The following is a 17,298-nucleotide window of genomic DNA, read 5'->3' as shown; positions in this document are numbered from 1 at the left end:
AAATCAAAAATAAACAAATGGGACCTAATGAAACTTAAAAGCTTTTGCACAGCAAAGGAAACCATAAAGCAGACAAAAAGACAACCCTCAGAATGGGAGAAAATATTTGCAAATGAAACAACTGACAAAGGATTAATCTCCAAAATTTATAAGCAGCTCATGCAGCTCAATATGAAAAAAACAAACAATCCAATCCAAAAGACCTAAATAGACATTTTTCCAAAGAAGATATACAGATTGCCAACAAACACATGAAAGGATGCTCAACATCACTAATCATTTGAGAAATGCAAATCAAAACCACAATGAGGTATCACCTCACACCAGTCAGAATGGCTATCATCAAAAAATCTATAAACAATAAATGCTGGAGAGGGTGTGGAGAAAAGGGAACCCTCCTACCCTTTTAGTGGGAATGTAAATTGATACAGTCGATATGGAGAACAGTATGGAGGTTCCTTAAAAATCTACAAATAGAATTACCATACGACCCAGCAATGCCACTACTGGACATATACACTGAGAAAACCATAATTCAAAGAGAGTCATGTTCCACAATGTTCACTGCAGTTCTATTTACAATAGCCAGGACATGGAAGCAACCTAAGTGTCCATTGACAGATGAATGAATAAAGAAGATGTGGCACATATATACAATGGAATATTACCCAATCATATAAAGAAATGAAATTGAGTTATTTGTAGTGAGGTGGATGGACCTAGAGTCTGTCATACAGAGTGAAGTAAGTCAGAGAGAGAAAAACAAATACCATATGTTAACACATATATATGGAATCTAAAAAAAAAAAATGGTTCTGTAGAACCTAGGGGCAGGACAGGATTAAAGACGCAGATGTACAGAATGGACTTGAGGACACAGGGAGGGGGAAGGATAGGCTGAGACAAAGTGAGAGAGTAGCATGGACATATATACACTACCAAATGTAAAATAGATAGCTAGTGGGAAACATCCACACAGCACAGTGAGATCAGCTCAGTGCTTTATGACCACCTAGTGGAGTGGGATAAGGAGGGTGGAGGGAGATGCAAGAGAGAGGAGATATGGGGATATATGTATATGTAGAGCTGATTCACTTTGTTATGAAGCAGAAACTAACACAGCGTTGTAAAACAGTTATACTCCAATAAAATTGTTAAAAAAAAAAAGAAGACTTACAGAGGGCCAAGAGGCACATGAAGAGATGCTCAACATCACTAATTATTAGAGAAATGCAAATCAAAACTACAATGAGGTATCAATTCACACCGGTCAGAATGGCCATTATCAAAAAATCTAGAAACAATAAATGCTAGAAAGGGTGTGGTGAAAAGGGAACCCTCCTGCACTGTTGGTGGGAATGTAAATTGATACAAGCACTATGGAGAACAGTATAGAGGTTCCTTAAAAAACTAAAAATAGAACCAGCATATGACCCAGCAATCCCACTACTGGACATATACCCTGAGAAAACCATAATCCAAAAAGAGACATGTACCACAATGTTCATTGCAGCACTATTTACAGTAGCCAGGTCATGGAAGCAACCTAAGTGTTCACCAACAGATGAATGGATAAAGAAGATGTGGCACATATATACAATGGAATATTACTCAGCCGTAAAAAGAAATGAAACGGAGTTATTTGTAGTGAGGTGGATGGACCTAGAGTCTGTCATACAGAGTGAAGTAAGTCAGAAGGAGAAAAATGAATACCGTATGCTCACACATATATATGGAATCTAAAAAAAAAAAAAAAAAAAGGTACTGAAGAACCTAGTGGCAGGGCAGGAATAAAGACGTAGACATAGAGAATGAACTTGAGGACACGGAGGGGAGGGGGAAGCTGGGGCGAAGTGGGAGTAGCATTGACATATATATACTACCAAATGTAAAATAGATGGCTAGTGGTAAGCAGCTGCATATCACAGGGAGATCAGCGCGGTGCTTTGCGAGGACCTAGAGGAGTGGGATAGGGAAGGTGAGAGGGAGGCTCAAGGGGGAGGGGATATGGGGACTTATGTGTGCATGTGGCTGATTCACTTTGTTGTGAGACAGAGGCTAGCGCCATATTGTGAAGCAGTTATACTCCAATAAAGATCTATTAAATAAAATAAAATAAAATACATTATGGTTTTAAAAAAAAAGAAAAGGCCGTTTATTACCTTCTGTAATAAGGATGTCTTGCTTTAGGCAAGGTAGACCCAGGAGCTCACATGACAATGTCAGACTTAGCTTCCCTCTCTGTGTTGACTTTATTACAGTCAAGCTCTCCACAAAGATGACTGCTGAAGACAAAAATTTACATATTTTTGTATGTAAAGGCCCTTTTGTTTCCCAACAACCATTTTTAAAAATCAGTGAAGCTTCTCATTTGCTATGTTTTGGCACCTGTCATCCTAGGCCAATTGCTGTGGCCCGCAGGTCACATGCCCACCACTGGAGGGAGGAGGGAGGGGTCAGGCACCATGAGTGACAATTCCACCAGATCAGGTAGAGCTGGGGAGCTGTGTCTTCTCCCAAAAAAAGCAACAGAAAGCACAGAAAGATGGGCAAAACTACTGGACAGATACTACCATTACCATATTCCATTTCAGATGGGTAGAATGTTTTAAGTTATTTGGGGGCAAAGCATTTGTAAGCAAAGGGAAGAGCTTGGGCTGGGATGTGAATGCAGGAAAATGCAATGAAAGCTTTTGAAAACAGTGAATATAAGGTGCTGGTGGTAACAGAGTAATTCAATACCAATGAGTACAGTCTCTGAATTGATAAAATTTTATAGGTGTGTTTTCTTTTACTTAGACATTTGTGCCTTGGGAGTTTTGTATACATACAACTGTAAGATCAGCAATTATTTAAATGCAATGGGAACTTGCTATTTGAAGTATATCCTGTGAATACTTTTGTGAAGCAAAGAATTAAATTGTCACCCAAAATACTGACCTTTAATTTTTCTGTTTTGTACTTTCAAACTATTATATATTGACTTTGCTTAGAATAATGTATACTTAAAAGAAATCGTTTTACAAAAAAATGAATTTATTTTCATTTAAAATATAACTCAACCTAAGTTGAGTATTGCCCATTCCTAGTAAATAATTAATAAATGTATGTAAATGCTTCCTTGAATTTACATCAATAGTTATAAAATCATCTACCAGCTTTAAAATCTTATTTGGATGAGACATTTGTTCCTTGGCATATCAGTGACTAAATGTGAATTCATTTCATGATTCACAGAATCCCCATGGGCCTGTGGTGATATGGGTGATTGAAACCAGGCCAACTGATGTTTTAATCCTTTCTGTCCTTCAGAAAGAAAAGAAATCAAAGCCTATGTTTTTGTTATTTAGTATTTGTTGCATTGCACTAAGATTATATATAGAATACAGAATTAGATCCTTGCTAAATGAATTTAAAATATAAATTAGACAAATATACAGTATTCTGACCTTGAGAAATAAATTGTAGAACTGACCACCTAGTGAAAAACTCAGGAACAAATTAAAAAGTCCAAACAAAGATGGCAAAGTATTCTATTATTAGTTATTGCTGGTAATGGACTATGACATAGGACTAAACGGTCAGTTTCCAGCTCCAGCTCTGTTTTGAACTTCATAATTCTGGGCATGGTACCTCTCTTCACTCTGCATGAGTTTCCCTATCTTCAAACTGGTTCATGTTTTACAGAGAAGATGGAATTGTATATGATATAATAAATATGAAGCACTTTAAGTTCCTCAGAATGAAGATTCCACAACAAAATGAAATAATAATAGGGCATACTATATGAACTACTTGCTTACAAAGCAAGTAAATTAGGGATGAAATTTTATACTTTAGAAGGATTCATTTCAAAATATGATTTTAAAAATTATTAAACTAGCACATCTAAAATAAATCAATCTAGAAAAATTTGACTCATACAAAACTTTTGTAAAACATATTTTGCACTATGCAAAGTTATGCCTTTGTGATTTAATTAATACCCAATACATAAAGAAAATAATGTGTTAAGTCAGTGGTGCTCAGAGATATGTGGCGTTTGAGCCATTTAAAATTATGATAAACAAAAAGAGCCATATAACTGTTATCTGCCTTTTAGATATTTTGTATCTATAATACTAAACATACTTACTAACACAGAAATTAGAAGTCTTGAAAATCCATAGATTTTAGGCAGAAGAGCCATGTGTGCCCTGTCCTGTTAGAATGAGTGCTTAACAAAGAAACATTTTGTGAGATACTGGGTTAAAGACCCTAAGAGCTAATAATGATTTCATTATTACTAATGAAGTATGACTATATAGATAATTTCAGAATACATTTTAAAAACTGAACAAAAAAGTTGTGCAGTCCTATAAATAAACCCACTACATACAATCACACAGCATTTGATTACAAATGAGGCTCGGAGTTTTCTTGAGAACCAGACTGATGACAGGAAGGTGAGGAATTTCCCAAGATGGTTGAAGGACATATATCCAGCCAGACTATATTGCATAGGAAACAGCTGACACAGTCACAAAATTTTAAATAAGGTACAATGTGACGTATTGCTTCCATGTTGAATAACAGAACACCCCGATCAAAATAATAGCCATGTCCAGTATGGGGAACAACGCCAAGAATAGGGTCAATGTCAAAAAAGGGCGGGATAAAGAAAATAACGAGCAGCCTGCCTCCACCCTGTGGTGCTCCAAGGTCAATGGTGCTTCAAGGACAAAGGACAACCCTCCCTGAAAAAGTTTCAGCGTCACACCCCCTACCGGACTCCTAATCGCCCTCCTCACCATGTTGCGATGGCTATGAAATCCCTGCTCCCACATGGGCGACGCCCACCTGGGCAATGGGACCTGTCCCAAATAAGAAAAGGCATATGTCCTGTCCCACTCCAACCCTATAGAAGGAAGATATATGTGCCTCGACCAATCAGTCGAAAATTTCTCCTCGGACCATTCTTTTGTTTTCTGGCTATAAAAAGTGACCAATAGCACACGTTCGGGCTGGACTCTCCCAGACTACTAGGAAGTCAGCCCGCTGTTCCAGCAGCGACCTTTCCCTCTAATAAATTCTATCTTCTTTACATTTTGCCTTATGTGTGGAAATTCTTTTCCAACCCTCATTCGGACCACGACACTCCCCCACTCCTAAATAGACATAGCTGAGAGCCTTAAAAAAGAAGCTGCAGTTGTTGGCCTTCATCTCCAGATTTCTTCCAGGTCTGTCTCTTATCCTATATACCTTGTGCCCAACTTCCCTTAATTTCTTGGCTCCTTTTTTCTGATCTTTAGCTGAACTCCCTGTCTCTCTCTCACCCCTAATTTTGCCAACCTCATTTTGGACCAGTAACTCTGCTTTTCACCTCTGAAGCTTCTGCATGACGATTATTGATGATTTGGTTACCCACCTAGGACCTCATGCACAATAAGTCATGAATAAAGGCACCTGCTCCTATTCCCTGTGGCAACCCAGTGGAGCCTGGACCAAGCTGTTCATGACCCACTAGAAACTGTTTGATTATGAAAGGAGATCTGACTTAAACTCAGGAGAAAGATTCTGAGTAAGATCCAGCAAAATCTGGGCACATAGCTCATCATACTCTTCTTGGATGGCTTAGGATCATTGGCCAACCCTCTACGAATCATCCAATGCCTGTGACAGAGTTTGGTCTCTACTACAATTCTTGGTATGTAGAACTACTTCAGGAATTATTTAGTGAAAGGATGGGTGAATGAATAAGTTATTATAAACACCAGCTATAAGATCTAGGAATGATTACACTGGTTTTTGAGGGTATGCATCAAGTTATCAAATATGATATATCTTTAATTAGTAGAATACGTTTGGTGAAGATTTCCATTCACATTTCTTTTAGAAAAAAAAAAGCAGGAAAAAACTCAGCAAATCTACTTGTCATCACTTTAAGAACATCTGTGGGTTTAAAACAGCTTTGAAAATAGTCACTTACATAGAGTAAGTTCTGACTTCTGCTGTATAAGCAGTAAGGCATTCTAAATGCATATGCACTAGTACATACCCTCATAGAGGGCAGTTAATAAAATACCGATTAGGGAACCCAAATCTTCTTCACACTGTGGTTTTTACAGGAATATGCAGATGTACACTCAACTCATTAAAGCTTAGTCAAAATAGGGCTTTCCTGGTGGCACAGTGGTTGGGAGTCCGCCTGCCAATGCAGGGGACACGGGTTCGTGCCCCGGTCCGGGAGGATCCCACATGCCGCGGAGCGGCTGGGTCCATAAGCCATGGCTGCTGAGCCTGCGCGTCCGGAGCCTGTGCTCCGCAACAGGAGAGGCCACAACAGTAAGAGGCCCGCGAACCGCAAAAAAAAAAAAAAAAAAAAAAAAAAAAAAAAAAAAAACTTAGTCAAAATAAAGAAAAAGAGGGAGGTAACAACAGATGCACCATCCAACTTCTTGCATGAAAAACTGCACATTTCCTCTGGAAACCCCAGATAAGAATGTTTACAGAAACGGTTGATGGAAACAGCATGGGCTAGCATATAAAACGCTTACGGTTTAGCAGGAGAAAACATCCTAAATACTGTGCATCTCTCTCCATCAGCTAGTGTTCAGTGTTTGTGTTTCTTCAGATTGATCAGCTGGACATGGATAGCTTGTTTAGCAACATTGAATCGGTGCATGAGATATCAGCCAAGCTGCTGTCATTGTTGGAAGAGGCCACGACAGATGTGGAACCGGCCATGCAAGTAATCGGTATGTTTATTCTCTTCTCGAGTTCTCCAATATGACAGGAAATAATATTTTAATGGCCTCCCGTTGCTTTGGTTTTATGTTTCTGACTCACCAAGCTTCCCAGGAGACATATAAATGCTAAACCCATCTTCAGGCTCATTGTAATTATACGAATTCTGTATTTATTTTCAGATGAGTTTATATCCATTTGCTGAAGTCCCTCAGTACACTAAGCACACCATTTGCTTTTTAATTTCCAATCTTTCAACCTCTTTGCCTTCCAGATGTTCTCTCATTTGCTTTCATGGCTAACACTTACTTGTTTCTTAAAGAATTAAACATTTAAATACTTTAATAACTTTACTGATTTTAGTCACGTCTCTTTTTTCTTTTTTTTTTTTTTTTTTTTTTTTGCGCTATGCGGGCCTCTCACTGTTGTGGCCTCTCCCGTTGCGGAGCACAGGCTCCGGACGCGCAGGCTCAGCGGCCACGGCTCACGGGCCCAGCCACTCCGCGGCATATGGGATCTTCCTGGACCAGGGCACGAACCCGTGTCCCCTGAATCGGCAGGCAGACTCTCAACCACTGCGCCACCAGGAAAGCCCGCCAAAATGTCTCTTATTCGTCTTATGATTAGGAATCCATTGATTTTTGGATTGTAATTTTTTTGCATGGGAAGTTTATACGATCATTCAAACACTTAACAACTACTTTTTCCATGCTTTTCCTTTTTTTATCTGTATTATTTGCTTTCCAAATATGTTTCTAGACAGTCATAGATTATTTTCTCACTCTGATAAGATTTTGAAAAAAATATAAAGAAATTACTGGAAAAGTGTTGGGTCAAATTTTTGTTCTCTCCATTTTCTCCATTCATTGGCCATTTATTTATTTATTCACCCAGTGAATAGCTATTAAGCAGCAGTATGTGCGATGATTCTTGGGAGCTTCAAAGGGAATACTGTGTTGTGAACTTGAAGGCAGCTGCTGCAACCAAGATATCACAGACACAGTGCCATGGAGGCTAAGAATTCTTTAAAACGTGTTGTAATCATTTTTCTATTTCACACATAATACTCAATATATGCTCATTACAAAATATTAAAACAGTTCTGGAGTACATAGTGTAATTCACCCCTCCAATGTGACTAACATTCCCTTAAGTAACCACTGTTATCGGTTTGATGTGGATCCTTTCTTTGAGATGCACACAGAGACACAAACACACATTTACACCTTATATCTTTATTCACCTTCATTATGTCTTTGTTTGTTAATAGGAATCAGAGTATAAAAATGGCATGAAATTGATTTTGTTTCATACTTAAGGAAGACCCAAAGTTTAATAAGCAAAGCTGATCTTATACAAAGGTGAAACAACCTGGCTATTTGTAGTATTTTACATGCCCAAAGGCCAGCCCACTCAAAAAGTTTCTCCCACTGACAGGTTTAAATTCAGTCATTTCTTGTGATTATATACTAAATGTTTGTGTTCCCCTCAAATTCATATGTTAAAGCTCTAACACCTGACATGATGGTATTAGGAGGTGAGACCTTAGGGAGGTACTTTATATTTAGATGAAGTCATGAGGGGGTTGATCCATGATGGAATTAGTGTCCGTATAAGGAGAGAAAGAGATACCAGAGTTCCCTCTCCACCATGTAAGGACTCAGGAAGGCAGCTGTCTGCAAGCCAGGAAGGAAGTCCTCACCAGGAACTGAATCTGCTGGCACCTTGATCTTGGAGTTCCCAGTCTCCAGAATTGTGAGAAATAAAGGTCTGTTGCTTAAGCCATTCAATCTATGTTATTTTGTTATGATAGCCCAAGCTGACTTATATAGTTTCCAAAAAATTGCAAAAATAATTTCTAAAGGAAGGACTCTTCATTATCACTCTAGGGTGGATTCATTGGCCATTCATTTATATATTCACTCCATGAATAGTTATCAAGCATCAGCGTGTGCAATAATTAAGGTGTTGTGTGACATTACTAGGGATTAAAAGATGAAAGAGATCACGTTTCCTCCAAAAGTTTGCAAATAGCCCCTTGAATTGAATACACTTGTTTAATACGTGATCAGAGTATTTTCTACACTACTGCAGAACTTCAGGGGATAAAGAGACTACTTCTAGATGGGGAATCAGAGAAGAATTCTTAAAGATGTTACTTGGGCTTAAAGTATAGGTCAGATTTCAGCAAGTGAAGTCCAGATTGGGAAGACTAAGTAGAAGTAACAGCATGAACAAAACCATGGACAGGAAGTGCCAAGCGTTTAGGAAATGGTGAGTGACCAAGTCAAGCTGGAGTGAAGGACTCATGTAAGCGAGGAGTGAGAAATGAATCTGTAAGTATAGAATAGGGAGAGACCATACTTGGAATCCAAGTTTGGAAATTACTCTGCAGGTAATGAGGAGCCATTAAAACATTTTTCAGCAAGGATGTAATGAGACACAAAAGTTTTTGGAGAAAGGAAACTATGATAGGTATGAAGAGAATGGGTGGAAGGAGAAAATGAGTAAATATATTAGTATAGATAATTTAGCCATGTGGTAACAAGCATCTAGGCTAAGGTGGATAAAGTGAGAATAGAAAATGGGGTCAGACTCAAGAGAAATGTGGGAAAAAGCACAAACAAAATGTAGGGGTTGGTTGTATTTGCTGGAGTCAAAAGCAATTCCAGGTTTAAGGAGTCATGTAGCCTGATTTGCCTAGAACATTCTGGTTTTAGCCTATTCAAGCATTCAGTCCAGTTTAGCATTTGTCCTGGATTTTCTCCTTTTTAGAGGAGGATCATTATTAATAGTTGCATCACAAGAGATTTGGTAAGACCTCTATATCGTACTTCAATTTCTGACATGGCCTCTCTTAGCAGAGAGTAAAAGGCAGGTGCATTTGCCAGAGTTCTCACATGGTAACCTCTGAAAGAGAGCTCATTTCTCCTTTCCCGACCTTTCTAGTCTCAAAAGTACTTACATCTTCCTTAGAAGTATGGCATACAGGGTACTGGCTGATAAAATGATGACTTTGGGCATGAGCAACTAGCAACAGCTAGCTGCTTCCTGTTTTGATGGTGGTGGGAGATGTATTTGATGCTACAAATCCTTCTGTCCACAGTACAGAAGCTAGTTATGTCATGACCCATGCTGGGTGGCCCATGCCATGACCAGTGGGAGGCAGGAAGCCACAAGGGTGACAGTCAATGGGTTTAGTGGGACATGTAGGGAATTAAAGATTAAGTGCAAGTGAAATATGTGCGGGAAGTGGAGGCTGAACTGTCCTGCTACAGAGTATGTGGATGCTGTTGCTACAGCAGTTTGGTTATTTATTGTATGATATAAATCTATCACCTTTTTATTGTCTGGTTATGCTTATCTTATTTTGCTATAAACCCTTTCAAAAGTAAGGGTTTAATGTATGCACATTTAATAAAAATTAAGTATTTATTTTTTATTTCTCAAGAAAGTTGATGGTCAACATATAACACAGAAAATACCATTCACAAGGGGGTCATTAATGCTGTCATTGACCCATAAGATAATCAGAAGACAGAAATCTGCAGAAGAAGTAGCAACATCTACATCCAAAGTTAGTCATTATTCTTAAAAAACCATGCTCATTATTTTAAAACATACAGTAGTCCCTCTGTATCCACAGGGATTGGTTCTAGGACCTTCTTGAATACCAAAATCCTCAGATACTCAAGCCCCTTATATAAAATGGTGCAGTATTTGCATATAATCTATGCAAACCTCCCATATACTTTAAATCATCTATAGATTACTTATAATACCTAACACAATGTAAATGCTATATAAATAGTTGCTGGTGCCTGAAAATTCAAGTTTTGCTTTTTGGAACTTTCTGGATTTTTTTCTGAATATTTTCTATCTGAGGTTGGTTGAATCCATGGATCAGAAACCTGTGGATATGGAGGACCGATTGTACTTGGCATTTGGCATTTGCTGTCCATGGTTTTGTTCATGCTGCTACTTCCACTTGGAACCTTCTTCCCAACCCGAACCTACTTGTTGAAATCTGACCTATACCTTTAAGCCCAAGTACATATCACTCCATGCAGCATGGCTTCATTTGTGTCAAATGACAGTTATCCTAACTTAATTTCTCTCATTTTTAATTCCAAGTTTCCTTGGGCCTGTGAGCAATGGCTATTAATGAGTTGATACCATTAGCAGAAGATTTTGCAAACAGTTAAATTATGACAGTTTTATAATAGTGTGAGCAGATGAATTAAACAGAAAATCAATTAATTCCAATTCTGATTCAAAATGTTTAATCCAATTCACAGAATCAAAGAAAAGCTTTTGGAAGTTTGTGGTGTCAAAGGTGAATTTTCTGACTGTATTGTAAATGCTACTATAACTTTAAAAATTAAATTTAGGAATGCAAATTATAATATAAATACATATTTTGGTGGAGCATCACAGTAAAAGAATGCTTTTACTAAAGTAAGAAATCTATGGAGCAGAAATGTGCTTGGGATTGATTGTGGTGCATATGTAATATGCTGTGATATTCTATTAATTCAAATGCAGTCAAAATTCACACATAGTTTTACATATACAAAAATTAGAGTGAACTGTATATAATATTTAGAGGATATGCACACTTTTTTTGGTGTTGGTCACTAATCAGCTTTTAGAAATTGTATTTTGCTCAAAATCAGCTAGAAGTCTTTAGTTAAGATATTCAACAAACAGAAAAGTAACTTCAGCTTTTTAGTCTTTATAATTGCAGTTATTGAAAACAAAACTGCAGATGGGAAGACACTGAAATTTATCCCTATGAAAACAAGGAATTAGCTAAAAAATAATTAAACAATGAGAGTTCGTATTGTGTAAAAGATTTAATTTTGAAATTTTTAAATTGTATTTTGGAAGACTTGACTTATGTAAAGAAGCTTTAGACAGAGCTCCTGTTTAATAGGATAAAGTTATATCCTGTACCAGATTTTACAATATCTATATTTGGAAAAATATTCCAAAATCATAAATAAAGGGCTTCCCTGGTGGCACAGTGGTTGAGAGTCCGCCTGCCGATGTGGGGGACACAGGTTCGTGCCCCGATCCGGGAATATCCCACGTGCCGCGGAGCGGCTAGGCCCGTGAGCCATGGCCGCTGGGCCTGCATGTCCGGAGCCTGTGCTCCACAATGGAAAAGGCCACAACAGTGAGAGGCCCACGTACGGCAAAAAAAAAAAAAAAAAAAAAAAAAATCATAAATAGAAACAACTTATTTGATGTTTTTTGTTGTTGTTGTTTGTTTTTTTTGCCGTATGCGGGCCTCTCACTGCCGTGGCATCCCCTGCCGCAGAGCACAGTCTCCGGACGCGCAGGCCCAGCGGCCATGGCCCACGGGCCCAGCCTCTCCGTGGCACGCAGGATCCCCCCGGACCGGGACACGAACCCGCGTCCCCCGCATCGGCAGGCGGGCTCCCAACTACTGCACCACCAGGGAAGCCCTGATGAGTTTTATTTTGTAAAAGAAAGGAAAAATCAAAATGAAGGCAAGAAGACAATAGCTTTGAAAATATTTAAGCTCAAATATTTATACATTTTAATATAGAGAGATATATAATCAGAATTTTAATATCTTCCATTTAGTAGAATTTTCTCTGAGCTTATTAGGTATCTCTGTCCTAGGAGGAGAGTATTTTCATGATTAAAAGTATTATGGTTTATATATTTGAGCAGCCAAATAAATAATGCTAGTATTGGATTTTAACCCATAGAATAAAATAGAGTCCATACAGATATAAATAAATGAGGAGAAAGGAAAGCTCTTCCTTACAGTAAATTTCAATGAATAAATATAGAAGAAAATAGAAAATTACCATTAGGTAAACAATATAGTCATAATTGTTACAGAAAAATCCACTGATCAATGCCAGATTTAGTGGATGAAAGTTTGAGGAGAAATTTATTTTCATAGTTTCAAAGTGTCTCCTAAGTAAGTATTAACCTCAAAGGGAAAGATGGTAACATTTCAGTGAGAAACCAGGCAAAGCCAACCTTAACCAAGTGAGTTATCAAGATCAGCAGTATCAGGAAATAACACACATCAAGGTTCACATCAAGAGCCTTGTGATACAATGCACTGAGGGGGACACATCATATCTGTGGTACTTTTGTGCAAAATATGTGCACTTGTGTCCAGTCATGAGAAAACCTTAGACAACAGCAAACTCAAGTGAGGGACACTCAACAAAATAACTGACCAACACTGTTCTAAAATGCCAAGGTCATTAAAGACAAGGTAAGACTGAGGAACTCTTAACGACTGCAGAAGACTAAGGAGGAGTAACAAATAAATGCAAGTGGGAGCCTGAGTAGATTCTAGAACAGTAAAAGAATATTAGTGTCAAAATCCAAGCAAGGTGTTCAGTTTAGTTAATAGTATTACAGCAAGTTCATTTCCTTTTGCTGACAATTGTACTATGGTGATGTAAGATGTTAACACTGGGGAAGACGAGTGAGGGATATCTGGAAACTATTGGTGCTATTTTTGCAACTTTCTTATAAGCAAAAATTAATCTAAAACATTTAAATTATTATGGCTTGTAGAGAAAACACAATCGAAGATGCTCACAATTTCAAGTTTCTAATTATAAATTGCAATATTGAGGAAGACTGTAGAAAATTTATGGAAAAAATTAAGCCAGTAAGGCCATATTTGAAAAAGTTGGAGGCATATTTTAATTTCCCTACCCTTTATATCTGGCCTAGCCTCATGACTTGCTTTGACCAACAAAATGTGGCAAAATGATGTTCTACAATAGCCTTGTGACAGCCACTCTCTGCTCAGGGAGAGAGAAAGCTCAAACTACCCAGTCATCCCAAACTACACAGTCAAGGCCTTGGACACGTGAGTAAGGCCCTCCTCAGCCAGCTGGCCTCATGCTACAGACTACAAATGTATCAATAAAACCCCTTTAACACCACATGGAGACAAGCCATCCCAGCTGTACTCTACTCAAATTATCAACCTGGAGAATCGTGAGCAAATGGAACAAATAAACAGTGTTGTTTTAAGCCTTTAAGGTTTTTTTGGAGGGGGGATATTTTTTTTTTCTGTAACAATAGCTAACTAATACAGATTCACAGAGAAGAGATTAATTACTTCAACTCAGATGATGAAGAAAAACTTGATTTGGAAGGTGACTTTTGAACTTGAACTTGAAAGATTTAAAAAGGTGGAGATTTGAGCAAAAGACTTCTCAAATGACAAATGGCACGGAGGCCTCAAGACAGGAGAGTGTGGGAAGCTCTTATAAAAGAGAGCAATTCAACGTGGCTGGAGCATAGTGACAAGGATGTATATCCATGACCCATACAGGGTAGCCGTATCAATGGAGTTCACTGGCAATTTCCATCACTAAATCTTTCATCTTACATTTCATAAGGTAAACTGATTTGGGGTAAGATTGCCAAAATCATGTTGCCATAAAATGAAAAGCACAGGTGCTCCATTTTTTGTCCTTAGATGGCACGAATGAGTTTGTGATTCACAGTTCTAGTGCCAATGGGGAAACTTTCCTGATACCTAGATCAGCCAGGAGGAGAATTTTACTCAATAAAATCCTTGAGGTTTGGTCGAGGCTCAAGTTTAAGCACAGAGGCATATGTCTGAGAGCTCTGGGGAATTGTCTAGACTATCATGCCAAGATAGAAACTGGATTTTAAAATCTTGATTTAGGCAGGCTGCCTAGATAGGAAATGGGTTCTAAGTCTTTAGGGATGGGAGTGTGAGAAGTGGCTCTTGTTTCCACTTAAACTGAAGATCATTTTGTAACAATCGAATAGTGAGAAAGGACAAAACAAGTAAGATGACAGTGTAGAGGAGTTTAAGAACACACAGGCTTCAGTCTCAGGTTGATTTAGTTTACCTCCTGGCTCATCGGTTGTTAAATGTGTGATCTTAGGCAAGTTACAAAGCCTCACTGAACTTCAGTTCCTCATCTTGAAATCTGAGGCAATAATACCTACCCCACAGAGCGTTTATGAAGATTAAATAAAATCATGTATAAATAATGATAGCCAGTGCCCACCCTTAGTATCCAACACATGGTATTACTAACTTATTATCCTGATAATATTAAATGTACCCATCCATTATCAAATGTTGATTTCTTATGTATGTAATCATTGAATAACGTGAATTTTTTTAGAGGTCCTGATCATGTTTTTCAAACAAATCAGGTTCACGGACATGTGTGGTTTCTAGGTGTTCCCAATATGTGTGCATCTTGATGATTCATCTACCTAATATGGTGACATGTTTTCTCTTATGGAGGGTGATTTGAGATATCAAGTATCATCTCCACGTTTGACAAAGTGAACAGCAATTCCAGTAGACGGCCCTCAATGGACCCTGCCTCCTGGTATTCATGCTGCCATGTAGGCTAGTCCCATAATGACTCTGGACTGGCCCTGACACTCACCAAATAATACAATGTAGTGGAAGAAACACTGTGCCAGTGACTGGGCCTAAGCCTTAAGAAAGCCGGACATTTCTACTTTTTTGATTTGGGGAGCCTGCCATTTAAGAAATCCAGCTACTCTGCTGGAATATCACATGGAAAGAGATTAGACCTGAGACCACCTAGTGAGAAAGTGGTCCCTCTGTCCCAGCCTACGAGCTGAGCTAGCCTTCTAGCTGTCCCTTCCAAGGTACCAGACTAGGGAATGAGCTATCTCAGACCGTTCAGCCAGTTAAGCCCTGAATGACTGCAGCCCCAGCAAACATCAAGCAGAGCAGAACCACTGAGATGATACCAGCCAACCCACCGAATCATGAGAGAAAATCAAAATGCTTGTTGTTATAAGGCACTAAATTTTAGGGTGGTTTTTTTTTGTTGTTGTTGTTTTGTTTTGTTTTTTGCGGTACGCGGACCTCTCACTGTTGTGGCCTCTCCCGTTGCGGAGCACAGGCTCCGGACGCGCAGGCTCAGTGGCCATGGCTCACGGGCCCAGCCGCTCTGTGGCATGTGGGATCTTCCCGGACCGGGGCACGAACCCGTGTCCCCTGCATTGGCAGGTGGACTTTCAACCACTGCGCCACCAGGGAAGCCCTAGGGTGGTTTGTCACATAGTGATAGAGAACTAAAATGGGGCTTGTGTCCTCCTCTATGCATCTGCAACAATGTTACATCTCAAAGTATTTTAAAAAGACTGAGTTATGAATATGTTTAAGTCTACTTTACCTGCTTACCTCACACACACCGTGAAAAGATCCAGAACAGAAAGAAGCTTAAGGTACAGAAATTAGTTTCTCACATGCTTTTTCCTCAGGGTGAGTTTATCCTTGGAGACAAAGACAATTTAGAGCTTTCTGTTGCTTGAAGGTGGAGTGGGTGATGCACTGTTGTTTTGTGGCAGTCCTTTGTTCTCCTAAAGCAGTGTCTCTTGTATGTCCCTGAAGCAGGAATCTGTGCCTTTAGCGGTGATTTTGTGAAAACAGATTAGTCACTGACAAATATGCCATGTGGGAGATGCCACAAAGTAGCTCACCTGAATCACTGTTCTAGTATTGTTATATTGTACACACACGTGTGTGTGTGTGTGTGTTTTACACAGGACACAGATTGGCTTGGCCTCCTTCATCCTGACCAGCGAGGGCAGGGTGGGAGCTTCACACCTGCTCACTGGAATGTGTGAGGCCAGCATGAGGGAGACCCAGACACAGCAGTGAAAGGTCAGGGCATTTTATTCCAAATATTGGCAGTAACAGGAAAGCTGTCAGCTTTAGAAAACATGATAGAAAAAAAGGTGAGGGGTTCAAGGTCAAGTATACACAAATCCACACAGGAAAGGAAAAATCAGCAGAAGAAAGTCACCAGGATACAATTTGAAGGTTGGACCTCCAGTCTCCTGAGAGAGGTCAAGTTGGGTCCCAGCACTCCTAGGACTTATTTCTTGTGATAAAAAGAAAACCAGGGTGGCTTAGTAACAAGTTCTATAGTGCTGTTCTCTGAGGAGAAAGTGAAGTTCTAGGATGTGGAGCTGGCTCCTCGGGGTCAGTGGTTGAGCTGTGCAGTCAGATTTGAATGGAGCTGTGAAAAGTCAGATACTGCACAGAATACACATAAAGACCAGAAATAAAAAGAAAGAAAGAAATCTTGTGAGTGTAAGAGTCCTGTGACTCCCTGAACATTTTCCCAATTGCTAGGAAGCCAGAAGGAGAAGTCGTTAGCAGGAATGCAGAACTTCAGGGTGCACAAGAGCCCAGCAAGAACTCGGCCTTTGAAGGGAGACTGATCTGTGCCCTAACACTGGCTCTATCACCGCTACCTCCGTGGCTGGGGCAGGTCACTTGGATCCGTGAGGATTGCCCTTGCCTGCCTGGAATAGGAACTTCACCAAAAGGACTTAACCAAAAGAAGACTTTTTCTCTCACATAACAAGAAATCCATCACTCAATAGTCCAGGACTGAGACAGCTGCTTACTGGCTCCTTCCAGCTTCTTCCTTCCTAGTACTTAACTTGTGGGGTTTGGCTTCATGGCCTCAAGATGGTTAGTCCACTGCCAAGCGTGCTTCCTGCTGGTAGTGAGAGCAAAACCAC

At 39.3% G+C, this 17,298-nt stretch overlaps 1 protein-coding gene across 1 annotated transcript in view; it reads left to right on the top strand.

Annotated features, from left to right (window-relative positions):
* The window catches only part of ARHGEF38 (Rho guanine nucleotide exchange factor 38), a gene marked incomplete at its 3' end in the record, with an annotated part of 153,992 nt that overhangs the window by 78,029 nt on the left and 58,665 nt on the right, over positions 1–17,298 (top strand). Inside the window, exon 3 of the mRNA XM_079713238.1 lies at positions 6,614–6,737. Within this exon, the coding sequence (XP_079569364.1) occupies positions 6,614–6,737 (124 nt within the window). The remainder of the gene's footprint in view (positions 1–6,613; positions 6,738–17,298) is intronic.

Source organism: Hyperoodon ampullatus (genome assembly GCF_949752795.1).
Source record: "Hyperoodon ampullatus genome assembly, chromosome: 1".
Taxonomy (NCBI): Eukaryota; Metazoa; Chordata; class Mammalia; order Artiodactyla; family Ziphiidae; genus Hyperoodon; species Hyperoodon ampullatus.
This window is presented reverse-complemented; position numbering and strand designations above follow the sequence as displayed.